This window comes from Trichosurus vulpecula, chromosome 2, assembly GCF_011100635.1.
Source record: "Trichosurus vulpecula isolate mTriVul1 chromosome 2, mTriVul1.pri, whole genome shotgun sequence".
In the NCBI taxonomy this organism is placed as follows: Eukaryota; Metazoa; Chordata; class Mammalia; order Diprotodontia; family Phalangeridae; genus Trichosurus; species Trichosurus vulpecula.
The window spans coordinates 432,172,787-432,189,485 of NC_050574.1; the positions used below are offsets into that span (position 1 = coordinate 432,172,787).

Below are 16,699 nucleotides of genomic sequence, written 5' to 3' on the forward strand. Positions count from 1 at the left end.
TATGGAACACAGCTCCTTGTGGTGTAGACTTCTGTAGAGAGTTGAGGGGGTGGACTTGGTGAAATGGTACCCCTTCCTTACCATACCACACTGGGTATTGAGGTCTCGGCCAAACTGCCTGAAAATTCTTAACATAAAACTTAACGAGGCATTTAGACCACACTTTGGCAATTCAGAATCACCATTCTAGAAGCCAGAAATAAAATCAGCATTGACATGATATTTATTGAAAATGAGTCGACTGGGAAAGTACAGGAAATCCTAATCTATAAAATGAGAAAGTTAGACTAGATGTCCCCTAGGTCTCTTCCAGCTCCTGATTTATGATTCTATAATTCTAAGAGATGATCAAGCAACAGCTGAATGGGCTGGAGATGTTTCAGATGTGAAGGGCAGAAGAAATTCCGTGGGCTGACCTCAAAGCTTCTTTTCCAATAAAGTGGCCCATCTGAGCGAACAGTTTTCTGCCTTCCAGTTCTATGTTTGGGGCCATCATTCTTTATGTAATCAAAACAAAAACAATAATAAAGCCGTCCAAGGAATCTATAACCCCAAACCTCTGGGTTAATCTGAGCCATCATGTCCAGAGTCATGCATCAGCTTCCCGGAGAGTACTGGCTAAAGAACCACTCAGCAGGGCCTAAAGAAATGATGGGTGAGTGAATCACTGGGCTCTGGAATGAATCCCCTGAGGTCCAGAGCCCAGAGTGCTTTGTGAAACTAGAACAACCAGGTGCAAACAATTAGTTCTTGGAAAACGGGCGCTTAGCTATCCCATCAGTGAGCGATGTTCCTTACACAAACCCCTCTAAAATCTCCATTTGAAAATCCTGCTCAAAGAATTCTTGAGAATCTCTAAGTCACCTGGAATTATGCTCTAGCCTGTCTCGATGTCCAAGTATCTCACAAATTAATACCACTGTGACTTGTTGTTTGCCCAAAAGGAGCTTTTATTCTGTGCACTACAGGTCTCATCTGGCTCTCTGTAGTCTTATTTTTATAAGATTTTTAGTTTTGGCAGTTCTGAATATATTGTACCTTTTGCAAAGATGCAATTTTATTCCAAGAAATTGCTCTAGTCAACAGGCAAGGTAAGGCAGCTAAGTGCTATAGTGGTTACAGCGCCAGGCCTGGAATCAGGAAGAATCATCTTCCTGAGTTCAAATCTGACCTCAGACACTTATTAGCTCTATCACCCTGGACAAGTCATTTAACCATGTTTGCCTCAGTTTCCTTATCTGTAAAATGAGCTGGAGAAGGAAATGGCAAAACACTCCAGTTTCTTTGCCAAGAAAACCCCAAAAGGGGTCATGAAAAGTTGGACAAGGCTAAGCAACAACAACATGGACAGGCCATCTCTATAATTACTGCCCCTGCTACCCTACTTAATCCAACAAGCAACTTCTTCGTGGTGGGTAGTGATGCTAAGCACTGGGGATACAAAAAAAACTAAAAAGAAAACGGGTCCTGCCCTGTTCAATTACATGCCAGATATTGTACTGTAAAGGAGTTATAAAGGTGGATTAGAGAGAGAATGCAGTAGAGTGGAGAAAGTCCTGCACTTAAGAGTCTGAAGACCTGAGTTCAACTCCAGGCTTCATCCCTTACTAGCTTCTTGATCTTAAGCCATCATTTAGTCTCTGGGCCTTGATTTCCTCATCCGTGAAATGGAAATACCTGCATTACTTAGCTCACTCAGTTGTGAGAATTAAATGGGGTGTGTGTGTGTGTGAGTGTGTGTCTGTGTATTGACACCTTCTACCATTTTTATGAAAAAAATACAATCTCTGCCTGGAAGGAATTTGCACGTTACTTTTTATCTGTGTGACTTAAAACAAGACTATAGCAAGTGGGAATTATGGCGCTGCTCCTTAAAGATGGATTACTTTCCTTACTTCGATTCAAGGTTACTTTCTTTAGTGAACTGTTACGATGTGGCACTGTCCATTTTCTCGTCTATTAAGTTCTTGCTTACTCACAGAATTCATGAAGGCTTGTGCCACGGCTATCTGGGTGACCTTGGACAAGTCAAGTCATACAATCACAGATCTGGGGTTAGAAGGAACCTTAGTCATCATTGAGTTCAGTCGGCTCATTTTACGAGCAGGGAAACGGAGACCCAGAGAGGGTAAATGACTTGTCCGTGAGTCGTAACAGAATGAAGATCTGAAGCCAGGCTCATAGGTCTTAGATCTAGAGCTGGATGGTCCTTCACAGGATACCTAGACCAAAGATTCTTAATTTGGGGCCCAGGGGATTTGAGGGATATGAACTCATATGAGAAACATTATGAATATAATGGGTTTCCTTTGTAATCCTACATGTTTTATTTTATGCATTTAAAAACATAATTCTGAGAAATGGTGAATAGGTTTCACCAGAATGCCAAAGGGGCTCATGACGCAACAAAGGTAACGATCTCTGATCCATTCTGCAGATAAGGAAACTGAGACCCAGAGAGGTTAAGTGACTTGCCAAAGGTTACCCAAGTTATGAGTCCTAGAGATAGGATTTGAATCCAATCCTCTCAATCCAGAGCCAGTGCTTTTTCCCCTGTACCACGCTGTCTCCTCAACTCCCCTGAACCTAAATTATCTCAGTTGATAGACCGCTAGATCTAGAATCTGGAAGACCTGAATTCAAATCTTGCCTCAGGTATGTACTAGCTGCATGAGCCTAGGCAAATTAAGGTGAAGACTTGTGTCTGCCTCAATTTCCCCATCTGTAAAATGGGAGTGATGATAACAGTAATTACCGGGGCAGCTAGGTGGTGCAGTGAGTGGAGTATCGGCCCTGGAGTCAGGAGGACCTGAGTTCAAATCTGGCCTCAGACACTTGATGAATTTGCTAGCTGTGTAACCTTGGGCAAGTCACTTAACCCCAATTGCCCTGCCTTCCCCCCTCCAAAAATAAAGAAAAAAAAGGAAACATAACAGTATTTACCTCCCATGGTTGCTGGGAGGATAACATAAGATAACAAATGCAAAGGATTATATACATTTTAGTTATTCTGTGAGAAATAAAGGATCTGGACTTGTTGATCTCTAAATCTGTGATTCTGCATATGATCTCTCTCTGATGTAACAATACCGAGTGTCAGAGACTATTAGAGCTGTAAGGGATCTTAGAATTTTAATTAGTCCAACACTGACTCTTAGGATGAAGGAAACGGAAGCCAAGACAGAGGCAGTGACTTGCCTAGGATCACCCAACCAGTTAGCGGCAGAATTAATATTCAAACCCACTTCTCCTGACTCCCGGGCCAGAGTTTTTCCCACTACACCAACCTGCTCTCCTACTTGACAAGAGATAGGGAATGCAGGCATGAAATTATAACACAAATGCAATTTCCAACACGAAGAAATGCAGTCCTAAAGGCCACCTGGCAAGCTGAGGGAGAGAGCCCAAACAACATGAGGCAGCTTGGTATACTGGAAAAATTGCCAGATTCTCCTGGCTTTGTTACTTCCTGGCTGTGTGACACTTGTGTGTCGGTCACATAACTTCTCCTTGGCCTCTGTTTCCTCATTTGTATAAAGAGGGGTTTAGACTAGATGGCCCCTATCCCCTGGGATCTTCATTTCTTCCATAACCGGATAGCCAATTACTCAAATACTGGCAATTGACCCAGGGTTTCTTAAGCATACCAGTTTAGCAATTAGCACACTCCTAAAATCAGTCGACATTTTGCTGCCAGATCCCTAAGAGAGCAGCCCCCTCCCAGATGATCTTGTGTAACAATGACTGTGTTGAAAGAATGCCAGTGAGGCCCTGAAAAGTAAGCAGTATTAACATCAGGCTTTTGTGATGAAAATATCATTCCTAGTCAGACAGTAAAAATGAGAGAGAGCAAAACCCTCAGGAAAAGGCATACGTGCTGTAGAGTAAAGCTCATTTAGCAGACCCATTGACTGGTTTTCTCAGGGCTAGATAACACAGGAAGCAAAAAGAAGCTTAAGTGAAGAAAAGAACAAACGTGGAGGTCACACAGTGGAAGCTGTGAGTTTGCTTTGTTGAAATAATTATTGCTTATTATTTAAAAAGAAAAACTTGTCACAGACTCTGCCACCCTGGGTCTCTGGACATATCACTTCACCTTTCTGGGTCTCAGTTTTCTCATCTGTAAAATGAGTGGATTGGATTGGATCCTTTCTAAAGGTTCCCTTCCCCTTCTGTGATTCTGTATTTCTAAGTCCACAGCAGAAAATGAGCTTCTGGGCTGTGCCCCAATTTCACTTTGAGAGTACAGGAAGGAGCAACATTTATATCCCCATGAGAGACTCTCTAGGACCTAGCCTGGTGGAAAAAAATGTCAATGGATAAGAATGGGCAGGGCAGGCATCAGTCAAAATCTAGAACAAAGAGATCCGTAGAAGAAACTCCCCAAGCCTTTAGAATGGGGAGAAGGTTTGTTTTGTTTATCTGTCTGTTCTTCAATTATTTTCCTGGAAGTGAATCCTTAGCTTTCTGACAACCAGAATTTTGTTGAAAAGACACTTGTTGATTCTAGTAGAGGTGGGGAACCTGAGGCCTCAAGGCCGCATGTGGCTTTCTAGGTCCTCCTCAAGTGTGGTGGCCTTGAGGCCTCAGGTTCCCCACCCCTGTTCTAGGGAATCAATATTGCACTGGGCCATAAATATATAAAATTACTCGCCTAATATCTTTCTTCACTTTTCACAACCAGTTTCTGTTGTCTTCTTCAATTCAGATTGATGCACTTTTAAGTGCCTACTATTCACAGGGCACTATCCTCCTTTGGAAAGGGAATTGGCACAGGCATATCTGTGTTTAGCTAGAGAAACATTCAGCCTCGTTGGAAGGGAATGAAGCAGAACAAGTGGCCAGTGAAATAATAAATGCCAACTCCAGCTTGTGATGCAGTCAGTTTCTCATCTTACAGCCCCCAATGGATTGACTATTGCTTAAACAGAGTGTGTTCATGGCTCAAAAATCAGCTTTGGTAGCCAGGAAGCCACAGCTCCTACACTGCCCTGGATTCACATGGCATGCAACTCCTTGACTCATGCATGCTTCTCTCTCTGCTGTGGTCACCATTATCTGGTCCCCGCCAACAAGCAGCCTCGGACCATCAGGATGGGAGGCACCTGGTGCTTCAGTGTCTATCCTTGCCAATGACATTCTGCATCCAAATTGTCATCAGGAAAGAACATGTCAGATGAGAGCCCTCTCCTCCAGCAGGCCCTTTGCTCAGTGCTGGGGTCTGGGTCTGTCCCGTGGTAACAGTGTTTAACCTAGACAGGAATTTCTAGCCTGTTGCAGGTAAGACTTTAATTGCATCTATTGAGTCAGGTGCTCCCTCTCTAATGGCTATATCCAAATGTGTCATTTTGTAAAGCTACTCTGCTATGATTTTGTTTTGTTAAAATAATAATCACAGCCCTCTTCTGTTTTCCTGAATTACTAAACAGCAGCAAAATCTGCTTATCTTCTTCACTCTGGCAAGACTTTAGGAAGTCTCTCATACACTGTAACAGCCTTAGACCTAGTTTGCATGGACCGGGGATCTGGACTTGCCACTGGACAGGAGGTTGCTAGTGTTTTATTTTAAAACAGGAAGGAAAGGAAACAGGAATTTATTAAGAGCCTACTCTGTTCCAGGCACTGTGTTAAACATGTTAGAAATATCTCATTTGATCCTACATAACAACACTGGGAGGTTTTAGTTTTTTGATTCTAGGGAATAACTATTACATCATATTCTGCCATAAATATATAAAATTACTCACCTAAAGTTTTTCTTTTCACCACCAGTTTCTGTTGTCTTCTTCATTTTACAGTTGAGGAAACTGAGACAGCAGGGGTTGTACAGGGTCACGTAGCTACTAAGTGTCTATATTTGAACTTTAGGTCTTCCTGACTCTAGGCTCAGTGTTCTATTCACCATACCACCCAGATACCTCTAAAAGCATTCCCAAAGCCAAACTAGCTTGTATCACTCACGCATAGGGGCAATGTTACCAGGGATTTTTCAGAGCCATAACTAGAAAAAGATGACCAGGGACTTCTCCCCAGAGCACCAAAATTAGGAGGCAACACACTCATGGCCACATTCTAGGTGAGTTTGCTTCTCCCCAGCCATCCCTTCCCTACTCCCCATATCCCAGGAATAAAAAGCCCTACATTATATTTTCCAAATGTTTGATGAGGACTGGAGATAATGGAAAAGGAACTGGGTTGGAAGGCAAGTTGTAACAACAACAGGGCTTGCTGCTACTGTGGCTGTGAAGGCCCACAACACCAGCACACAAAAGAGCTGCCAGCACTGATTCTTTGTTCTGCTTTTTGAAGGAGAGCAACTTTAAGGGGTTAACAATCTCACTTTAATCAAACAAACACATATCATTCACTTAGTTCAGGGGGAAAAGCCAGCACCCTGAGCTTCAGAGCAAATACAAACAGAAAATATCAACAGATCGAATAACACAAACCAGGAGACAGGTTTCTAGCTTTCTGTCTAACATCTCAGTACCTAGTTACTAGAAAAGTACCAACATCTGGGTTTTCAAGCCAGGGGGCTCTTAACAATGGCTGCCCAGAGTCTCGGCTAGTCAAATCACACGACACTCTTCCAGTGAGTGAGAGTCCCAAACAAAAAGCTAACCTCTGAGTTTACATACCCTGTTCAGGGTTGAAGGGTGTCACAACCATGCAACTCAAAACCATGTGACGCTTCTTCAGGCATCACAACCACGGGACTCAAACCCATGTGAACTAGGCTTTCTTGCTTTCTAAGCAGGTCATCAAAGACTCCTGGATTTAATCAAAGAAACAAAGGCCAGACTCATCAAAGGCATTTGATTACCTAAGTGCTCCAAAAGAGAAAATAGTAAAAAAAGTCCCACCTTAATTACCAATACACAAGTGTTCCAGCTTCTAACCCACACTGTGATGCTAGCTCGCTGTGAGACCTGAGGTAAGCCACCTAAACTCTGTCCCTGCCTCAGTTTCCTCATTTCCAAAATGAGGATAGGACCAAGTGATTTCTATCACAACTCTAATATTCTATGGTTTTAATGACTTTTATTATATTCCAAATATATCTTCTTATCTTCTTTATAGGAATGGGAAACTATGGGTGTAGAACATTACATATACTATCAAACTTAGTTGATGCATTGGTTAATTTTGCTGAACTGCTTGTTTCTCTATTTTTTTTAAATTTCTTATTATAAGGGATCACTCTGTGGGCAGGGAAGGGGAAGGAATACATTTTTATAAATAAGTAATATAAAAACAAAAAATATCTTTATCTTTTGAAAAATGTAAAATTCATATTCTACATCTCTTTAAAGGCTTCAAAAATGAAAGGAGGAGAAAACAAGGAAGGTTACAACACATTTAAAGAAGCAGAAATCTAAATAGAGCATTTGGAAAGATGGGGATGTGAGTGACTTACTCCAGAACTGATTAAATGTGTGCTGTAGAGTACTGTAGAAGCTGTCCCGAACTGTATTCCCTTATCTCGGTCTCTGTCTCTCTCTGTCTTTCTCTCCCTCTCTCTGTTTGTACCTCTGTCTCTGTCTCTCTGTCTGTCTTTCTCTGTCTCTCTCTGTCTCTGTCTCTCTCTTTCCCCAAACATAATGTATGTGGATATAATTGATTGTGTAAGGTCCTATAGAAAGTTGGAGGTGGAGGGAAGATGGTACCATGGGCACTGATAGAGGGGTTAGCCCTGTTAAAATGTAGTGGTTATACCTCTTCCTCTACGACTAGAAGGAAGAACTAAAAAACGGATGATGATGTTGAGAAATGTTGAGAAGCAGAGCTCTGTGTGTACAGACATACCATCCAAATTCTCCATTTTTAAAATTTCTACTTCTGGAGCTAGCCACATATCACCTTACCTCCCTTCTCTTAATGGACACATTTACCAAGAATGATCACCAAATACATGCAATATTATTATCATATGCCTTTTACAAACATACCCTGACATCTAATATTCAGAACTAAAAGGTTGCTTATGTGGTTTGATATAACGCCCAACAAAACATTTCCAGCTTCCTCAGGCCGGCTGAAAATCTTTCCCTGCCTCTCCCTTAGAGTAGCTTCTTTCAGGTAAAAGCAAGGATAGATCTCCAAAAGCTTGTATTAAAATGCATACTGTCTCATCATTGGACCTTTGCCTTCGCTGAAATGAGTGATACCATTCGGCTCTAATTCTCTCCAACCCTTCTCATCACCACCACCCATTTTCTTTTTCTTCCTTCTGGTTACAGAGGAAGAGATATTCTCTCTCCTTAACAAGGCTAAACCCTCTGTCAGTGCCCTTGATCTCATTCTTTCTCACTCCCACAACAGCACCCCCTCCCACCTCACCCCATAACCTCCTACGAGACTCCATACAATCAATCATTTCCTATCTTCTGTGCATTGTGAGGGAATTCATCTTTCACCCATCACAACTGCCAATCATTCCTTCTTCCTTTCTACTACAAAAATGCTTAGGTCTCAAAAATCCTAGAAAAGTCTTCCCTTGGCTCCTCTGAACCATCTATTTGGACCTAATGTCACTAATCCCCCAACCTCATTTCCCTCACTTTCAGTCCAACCCCTTGCAATATGGCTTCCACTTCTGCCATTCCAATGAAATTGTCTCTCCATCATCACTAATGACCTTTCCAATGTCAAATTATTTCCCTCCATCCTCCTGACTATCTTATGCAACTGAATATTCTTTTCTTACTTTGGCTTCAGAAATCACATTCACCAGATTCCCTAACTACTGTTTCTATGCTTCCATTGCTTCCTCCTCATCTTTTTTTCCTTTTCCCTTTATGTGGTTCCCCTAACCCCAAATGTCTGTTCTTAGTTCTCTTCTCTAGCTACTCTCTCTGTTTCTGTGCCTCTGCTTCTGACTCTTGTCTCTCTCTTTCTGTGTCTCTCTGTCTCTCTTTGTCTCTGTCTCTATGTCTCTGTCTCTCTCTGTCTCTTTCTCTCTGTCTCTGTGTCTCTGTCTCTGTCTCTCTCTGTGTCTCTGTCTCTCTCTGTCTCTGTCTCTCTCTCTATCTATCTATTTATCTTCTCTATTTCCAGGGCTTCAACTCGGTTGTCATCACCTTGAAAACTTTAGAAGACCAGGAGAGCCAGACAGATGAGTTTTTAGGAGGGAATGGAGAAAGAAGGGTGTATGGTAATCACAGGCTAGGCAGTTAGGAAACATGAGACATCCTTGGGCAGGATGGAGATTGGTCCTACATCTATGCCTTGGGTGTCTCTTAGGGACATCAGCCAGGGCAACTGCTCAGAGAGGCAGAGTAGGATAAAGATGACTCCATCAGCTCTTTCCTTGTGAGGATGTTCGTGGTATTGAAGAAAGAAAGCTGGATTTAGAGTCAGATTTCGAATCTTAGATATGCTGCTTACTATACTGTGTGACTCTGAGAAGTAATTTTACCTCCCTGGAACTCATTTCTTCATCTGCAAACTGAAGGGTTTAGACCAGATGAAGTCTCTTTTAGCTCTGAAGCTGTATTTAACCACAAGGTGATACTGATTGCCACTATCAGGATCAGAAACTGTGTTTAACCCATGATCACCCTTGAGGTTTGTCTTATGTCCTTGGGTAAAAACTGCTGAGCACACTCGCTTCTATGACGTGTAGACAATGACCTTCTGCCCTTCAGTTCTACCTCTCTCTATGGCCGATCTGAACAACCTGCGCCCACCTACGGCCCGCTGGTACACCAAAGGATTTCGGATGGCCCACTGAAAAATGTAGAGGAAAACAACCTCAACGTTTTTCACGGGCCACCTGAAATTGTTTGGCAGCTCGCAGGCTGTACTGGCCTGTTCTATAGGATGGTATGCAGTCATTTGAATTCATCTTTGAGCCCCAACTCATTTGCAAAACGTTGCCACCTTTCTCGATTTTCTTCATGTCAGCGAGGGCTAGTTATGCAACTTTGGTGGAATGGACTTTGCTCTCTGCTGAAACACACAAACAGTTAGATATTATACAGTGTTTACTCCTAGCAAGAACTGATCAATAAATAAATAGCAATAAATAAAAAGGAGACGATGTGGAATGATAAAATACACCGAAGAAAATGGATGACCTCAGGATCTAGGTGGACTAGTCATTCCTCTGGATGCTTTTTGTCATAATCAGCAAAGCTAGGCAGCATCTTTGAGTAACAAGCAACTGTCTTTCCACAAATAGAACTCAGCCGAGAACATGGAACTCAGGCCTGGTTATCTTGTCTATAGCAAAGAGCTTCAAACTCCATTTGTCTCAGCTAACCCATCATGGAACCAGGCGAATGGACTCAGTGTCGGGGCCCAGTTTTTGTTGTTGTTTAGTTTAGTTTTTTTCAGTCATGCCTGAGTCTTCATGACTCCTTTTGGAGTTTTTTTGGCAAAGATACTGGAGGGGTTTGCCATTCCCCTCTCCATTTCATTTTACAGATGAGGAAACTGAGGTAAACAGAGTTAAGTGACTTGCCCAGGGTCATACAGCTAATAAGTATCTGAGGCTGGATTTGAACTGAGGTCTTCCTGACTCCAGGCTGGGTGCTCTATCCTCTGTGCCACCTAGCTGTCTCTATACCAAATAAAGTCTCTCCCTTTTAGACTGTTAGCTCCTTGAATGACAGGAATGTCTTTTACCTTTCTTTATGTCCTCAGTGGTTAGCACAGTACCTGACACATAGTAGGACTTAATAAATACTTGTGGACCAACTGGCTGGATACCCTTACAAAAGTACTTTCATACTCAGACCTCAGGGTGAATGCAGCCCTTTCACGATTTATTTTCTCTCCTTCAAGACTTCCCTTGATCAACTGATTTCATAGGAATTAAAGCTTAGAGAATATCTACTACAACTCACTCTTTTTATAGTTGAGGCCCAAAATAGGCCAAAAATTGCTGAAGTGATTAACCAAGAAACAGAGATACTAAGAGTGGGGCCCAGATATGTGAATCGAGATATTCTGATTACAAACCCAATGCTCTACAACACTTACAAATCCAGAAAACCGGCTTGAAAACATTCAGGTGGAGGTTTCTGCTTATTTACACAAGGAATCGAAGATGAAGTTTTCATCGCAGTTGCAGTTTCAAACATCACTTTAAGCAAAAGTTTACTACTATTTGTCTCACTGTGATTATTTCTAAGTCACACAGAATTACACCTTCCCCAGGTATTGATTGAATGGACACCTAAGAGTTCCTGAAGGAATTACTTACTCTCTAGTGACACCAGTTAAAACCACTCTCATGGGTTTCTATACCACTAGGGCACAGGGAACACGTCTGGGCTGTCCTGGATTGAGATCCAGGCTGTTTGCAAACGAAGCACAGATCAGCCAGCCAGCTGGAAACAGGAGGAGTCTTGTCAGCTCCAAACAGGGTATTCCACAACTTCAGGCCGGAACCAATAAATACCAGGGACGCAACTGACAAATCGGGCAGAGTCCTCCAGTTCCAGGCAGCCCTCCTCACCTCAGCCCACGCCAAACACGTGTGTAGTTTTAAATTCTCTCTTCGCCTCCCCCCAGTTTTAATTAAAGTGGAAGCACATAAGACATCTCCCTTAGCTTTCCTCAGAAAAGACACCATAGAATGCCTGTCTGGGGAGGGCTATGGCCAATAGGGGGTCCCTCTCCCTTTCCATCTTCATTCCTGTCTTGCCCTTCTGCCTGGTTCGGTAACGTGGGTCCGTGCCCGGCAGAGGGAAAGTAGATAGAGGCGGGGTCTGGGTGAGGAGCAAGGCTAAGCAACTTCTACAGAGACTCGAATTCCTCTTTCCAGCCCACTATCTTCTCCCCCACTCCGCCCCCGGAAGTGTTGTGGACCCTGGGGAACCAAATGGAAATTAGGGCTAGCCTCGCTGAAGATGAAGAGAAGCAGTCAGAAGTTTCCGCTTGGCCTCCCACGTCAACAAGAGTTTGAATGAAAAGCTGGCTCCCCCAAGCCTGAGGGTGCCCAGGAGCACAGCCTGGGGAGGCCAGGGGGAGAACCGAGGACCTTTCCCCGGGACGGCAAGGGGCTGGGACCGGCGAGATGCAAGCACGGCCCCTGACCGAGGCTAAGGGACCGGCGAGATGCAAGCACGGCCCCTGACCGAGGCTAAGGGACCGGCTCTCCGGCGCCTCGCTCCCTCCTTTGGGGCGGCGGACTGCAGGAAAAGTCCCTCGGTCCTCCCTCCCGTGCGCTTACTCTAGCAAAACGTCCGCACCCGCAGCTCCTTGTACCCCTGCAATCGGGACCCCGGGGCTGCTCACGGTGTCCCGGCTCCGGAGCTCCCTGGCTGCCCCGCCTCCCTGCTCCTACCTGGGAAGCCGAGGCTGAGCCAGGCGTGGAGGGGCAGCAGCAGTAGCACTAGCCGGACCCAGGAGGTGCCCATAGTGCACGGCCCGCTCTCCTTCCCTCCCGATGCCTTGGGTTCCACCAGGGGGGCTGGAGGAGCAAAGAGAAGAAGAAGGGAAGGGGGGTGGGTAGCAGCAGACGTGGGTCTGAGCTGGAAAACTCCTCCTCTCCACTCCCTTTCACCTCCCTCTCTTCCTCCTCCTACTCCTCCAAAGGCAAAGAAGTTCAAGGTTCTTGCGTCCCCCTCTGCTGCCTTGCCTCCTCCTCCTTAGGCTACGCTGCTTTCTCTGCCTCCCTTTCTGACGCCGCTGCTGTCCCAGCCAAGCTGGCCTTCCTCCCTCCCCTACCCGCCCCCCCCCCCCAACACACCCCAAACGCTGGGTTGGGGAGCCTTTCTCTCAGCAGCTTTATCCCTGAGCCTTGACAAGCTGGGTGCCCCCAGAAGGCTAGGGCTTTTCAGCTACTTTGTCACAGCTATTGAATCAAACGTTCAAGTTCTTGGCGGATCTTAAAAGCCCACAGAGCCTTGTCCGCCTAGTGATCTTAAACCTTCAACCTTGTATCGAAATTACTCGTTTACACGTTGTATCTCCCTAGACTATAAGCTTAATGCGGGCCTAACTGGCCTTGCCGCTACAGGGTGTGCTGGTAAATGCTTAATAAAGGGCTCCCTGGGAGGAACTACACATTTTTAAATTTTAATCTGCATTACTAACATTTCTTAGGTCTAAACAACAAACAAAACAAATAAACCAAGCCATACTTTGTAGAGTTGCTGATGTCCGAGGAGTAAATGCTTATATTGAATTTTAGCAAGCTTCTGAACGGACTTCAGCACACCCCTGCTTGTTACCTTTACTATCAGTCAAAGCATTCAGTCATCGCATGATCAATCAATAAGCTTTTCTTAAGCCCTTACTCTTACCAGGAGCCAGACAACGACAAACAACCACCACCAAAACACCGCCCACCCCCACTCCTCAATAATCCCTGCTCTCAAGGAGCTTGCTATCAGTTGGAGCCGTCTTTTTAAGGCTTTCTGTATGGATACAGAAATACAAGGAATAAATAATAATATAAGGTTTGAAGTCATTGTGGCACAGTTAAATGATTTACCCGAACTCACACAACCAGGAGGTGGCAAAACTATGACTCACTTTCTCCATCTGTAAAATGCGAATTTGCTTTACTACCTCTCAGACAGGGTGTGAGGCAAATATTTTTGTAAACCTTAAAGAATGCTTTTTATTGCTTCACTAAGCCTCATTGTAAGCGGAAGTGGCCTTCGAAAGGCTAGCCCGTGTGAAAACGGGCCCAGGAGGTCTCCCCAACACACACACGCAGAAAGGCCCCTTGCCTTGGCTCGAACAGAGGAAGGCTGACCCCTCAAAAGAAGTTAGGCTTTTCTCTATCTCTCTGGTTTATTGTGTATTCATTCCAGAGTAAAATTCAAGGGTGTGGCATATCAAAATGTGATAACAAGACCCCTTCTAGAAAAGGTACTCAATGCAAAATACCAGTGTCAGGTAAATTCATTTCCTCCACCACAAAAAAAAAATGCTTAAAACACAAATGACTCCTAAGTGTGTTTTAGCAAACACAAAACCAAAAAATTCTCAAATAATCCATTACACTCCCAGTGAAGGTAAAGGTAATTTTGTGGAACATTGGATAGATGTGGGACACTTTCACCTAGGGTCTGTACTGTCCAAGCGACTCACAAAGTCCTTGTCTCTGGGCATTCCTTAGTCCTTCATCTTCTTCTCCAAAAAGCTCTGTACTATTAAGGACATCTCCCTTCCCACCCTTTGTAGTTACTCCTTCAAACTTACACCCCCATGGGAATATTTTGTACTAATCTGTTTGGTGGTTTTTTTTTTGCTTGTATTTTTTTTAAAGCGAATCATTACTCTCTTACTCTGAAACACCTTTCAGATGTGGAGGCAGTTGTGGTGAAGTTATAAAAGAGAAAGAAAGAAAGAAAGAAAGAAAGAAAGAAAGAAAGAAAGAAAGAAAGAAAGAAAGAAAGAAAGAAAGAAAGAAAGAAAGAAAGAAAGAAAGAAAGAAAGAAAGAAGGAAGGAAGGAAAGAAAGGAAGGAAGGAAGGAAGGAAGGAAGGAAGGAAGGGAGGAAGGAAGGAAGGAAGGAAGAAGGAAAGAAGGAAAGAAGGAAAGAAAGAAGGAAAGAAGGAAAGAAAGAAGGAAAGAAGGAAAGAAAGAAAAAAGAAAAAAATGGACTTAAAATCAAAAGACCTGGGTTCAAGTTCTGACTACTCCATCCTAGCTATCTGACCATGGGCAATCATTTCATTTCCTCAACATCTGCTAGCAACTTTTTTTTTTTTTTTTTTGCAGCACAGCCAAAAATCTACCATCAGATTAATCTTGTTAAAACACCTGTCCCCAATGCATGGAGACATGAGTCTAGCCTAGGGTATGGTTCATTCTGCAATATGTCTTGGCTTCAGGGACTGGGCATGTTTAGCCTGAAGAAGTGATTTCCAGGCGACCTGATAGCCACCAAATAGTTCAAGGGCTGTCACCTGGAAGAGAAATGAGTCTTGTGGTTAGCCCCAGGAAGCACAATCAGGAAAAGGGGGCAGGGGTGACAAAGAGGCAAATTTAGGCTTAATGTAAAGGGTAGTAATTAACATTAACATTAAACTGTGGAAAGGGCTGCCTAAGTAGTTTTGACCTTTGTGGGGAGGTGGTGCTTCAACCAATGACCCAGAACATACTCCTTGGATAAGGAGTTGTTTTTATGGTATGGGTTTGATGAAACGGTCTCCGAAGCTCTGTCTAATTCTGAGATTCTAAGATTCTGTGGTCTTTTGAGCAGAAGTAAAACAATTTAGCTATAGTGGTAGGTACCGGTTGGAGGGGTCAAATGAGAAACACTATATAGTCAAGTTAACAAACATTTATTAAGTACTTTCTATATGACAGGCACTATGTAAATATACTAAGAATTATCCTAAACATAGGACACTATTTATAAATGAGGGTTTTACCATTGACTCCATTCGAATGTAAACTCCTTGAAGGTGGGGATTGTCTTTTGCCTCTTTTTGCATCCCCAGCACTTAGCACATTGCCTGGCACATAGTAGGTATATATAAATAAATACTTATTGATTAATCGATCATCAGTTGGATTTTCCCAGAGTTCATGAGGCAGCAGCTGAGGCAGTCCCCCTCATGGCAAGTAGCCAGGTAAAGGGGATGGTCTATGGGAATGGAAGAAAGCAGAGCTGGGGAATAGACTATTCACTTTAGTCAGCTTTAGTGCTATAGCTAGGGTGGCAGCTAGGTGGCTCAGTGGATAGAGTGCTGGGCCTGGAGTCAGGAAGATCTGAGTTCAGATCTGGCCTCTGACACTCTCTAGGTGTGTGATCCTGAGGAAATCACTTAACCTCTGTTTGCCTTAATACACTGGAGAAGGAAATAACAAACCACTCTAGTATCTTCACTTGGAAAACCCCATACTGGGTCAAGAAGATCAGACATGGCTGAACAACTAAACAAAAAAAGCCACACAACCTGGAGCTGGATAAGAGGGCCTAGTCTCTAGAAGAGTCCAGTGAACCTCCTTCTCACCAGTCCCACCCCCACTCCCCCCCCAAAATCACGCACCCATGATATCAGAGCGAGTAGTGGGCAGCTAGGTGGCAAAGTGGACACAGCGCCAGGACTGGAACCAGAAAGATTTACCTTCCTGAGTTCAAATCTGGCCTCAGGCTCTTACTAGCTGTGTGACCCTGGGCAAGTCACTCAACCCTGTTTGCCTCAGTTTCTTCACCCGTAGAATGAGCTGGAGAAGGAAATGGCAAACCACTTCAGGATCTTTGCCAAGAAAACACCAGATGGGGTCTCAAAGAGTCAGACACGACTGACAACAACAACAAAATGTCCCAATGGCTCCACCCAGACTTGAGCCCAGTTTTTCTCGACTCTGAAGTTACAGGAATATTCTAACCATACGGACCCCAGGGTACCGGCTCAAGTTTGTGAAACTTTGGCTAAAGTGTTGGAACTCTCTGGTGCCGGGTCCCCCAGCAACAGAGCCATGAAGGAGATGCCACGAGGGTTTTCAGTGACATCTTCAAGGTGTTCCAACACCGTCCAGTTCTTTAGTTTGTTGCTGTTTATAACGACAACAATAATAAACTGGTTGTTTCTGACCTTCCTGCTTCAAAGTGGATCCTTCCTCCTCAGGCTCCCTGCACAGAGATGGCAGAGACCAAGGGTGGCAGGGAGAGTCCTCAGGAGCCATTTCAAGCGTAAAAGGATGATTAGTCACTTCGAAAATATGTGTCTGATTAAAAACCAAAACAACTGAATGTAGCTTGTACCTATCAGTTTAAATTTCAT

The 16,699-nt window shown here is 43.8% G+C and overlaps 1 protein-coding gene across 1 annotated transcript in view; it reads right to left on the reverse strand.

Moving 5' to 3' along the window:
- Positions 1–12,562, reverse strand: part of SRPX (sushi repeat containing protein X-linked) — a 118,205-nt gene extending 105,643 nt beyond the window's left edge. Inside the window, exon 1 of the mRNA XM_036744549.1 lies at positions 12,296–12,562. Coding sequence (XP_036600444.1) covers positions 12,296–12,368 — 73 coding nt within the window. The 5' untranslated portion in view covers positions 12,369–12,562. The remainder of the gene's footprint in view (positions 1–12,295) is intronic.
- Positions 12,563–16,699: the final 4,137 nt, after the last annotated feature.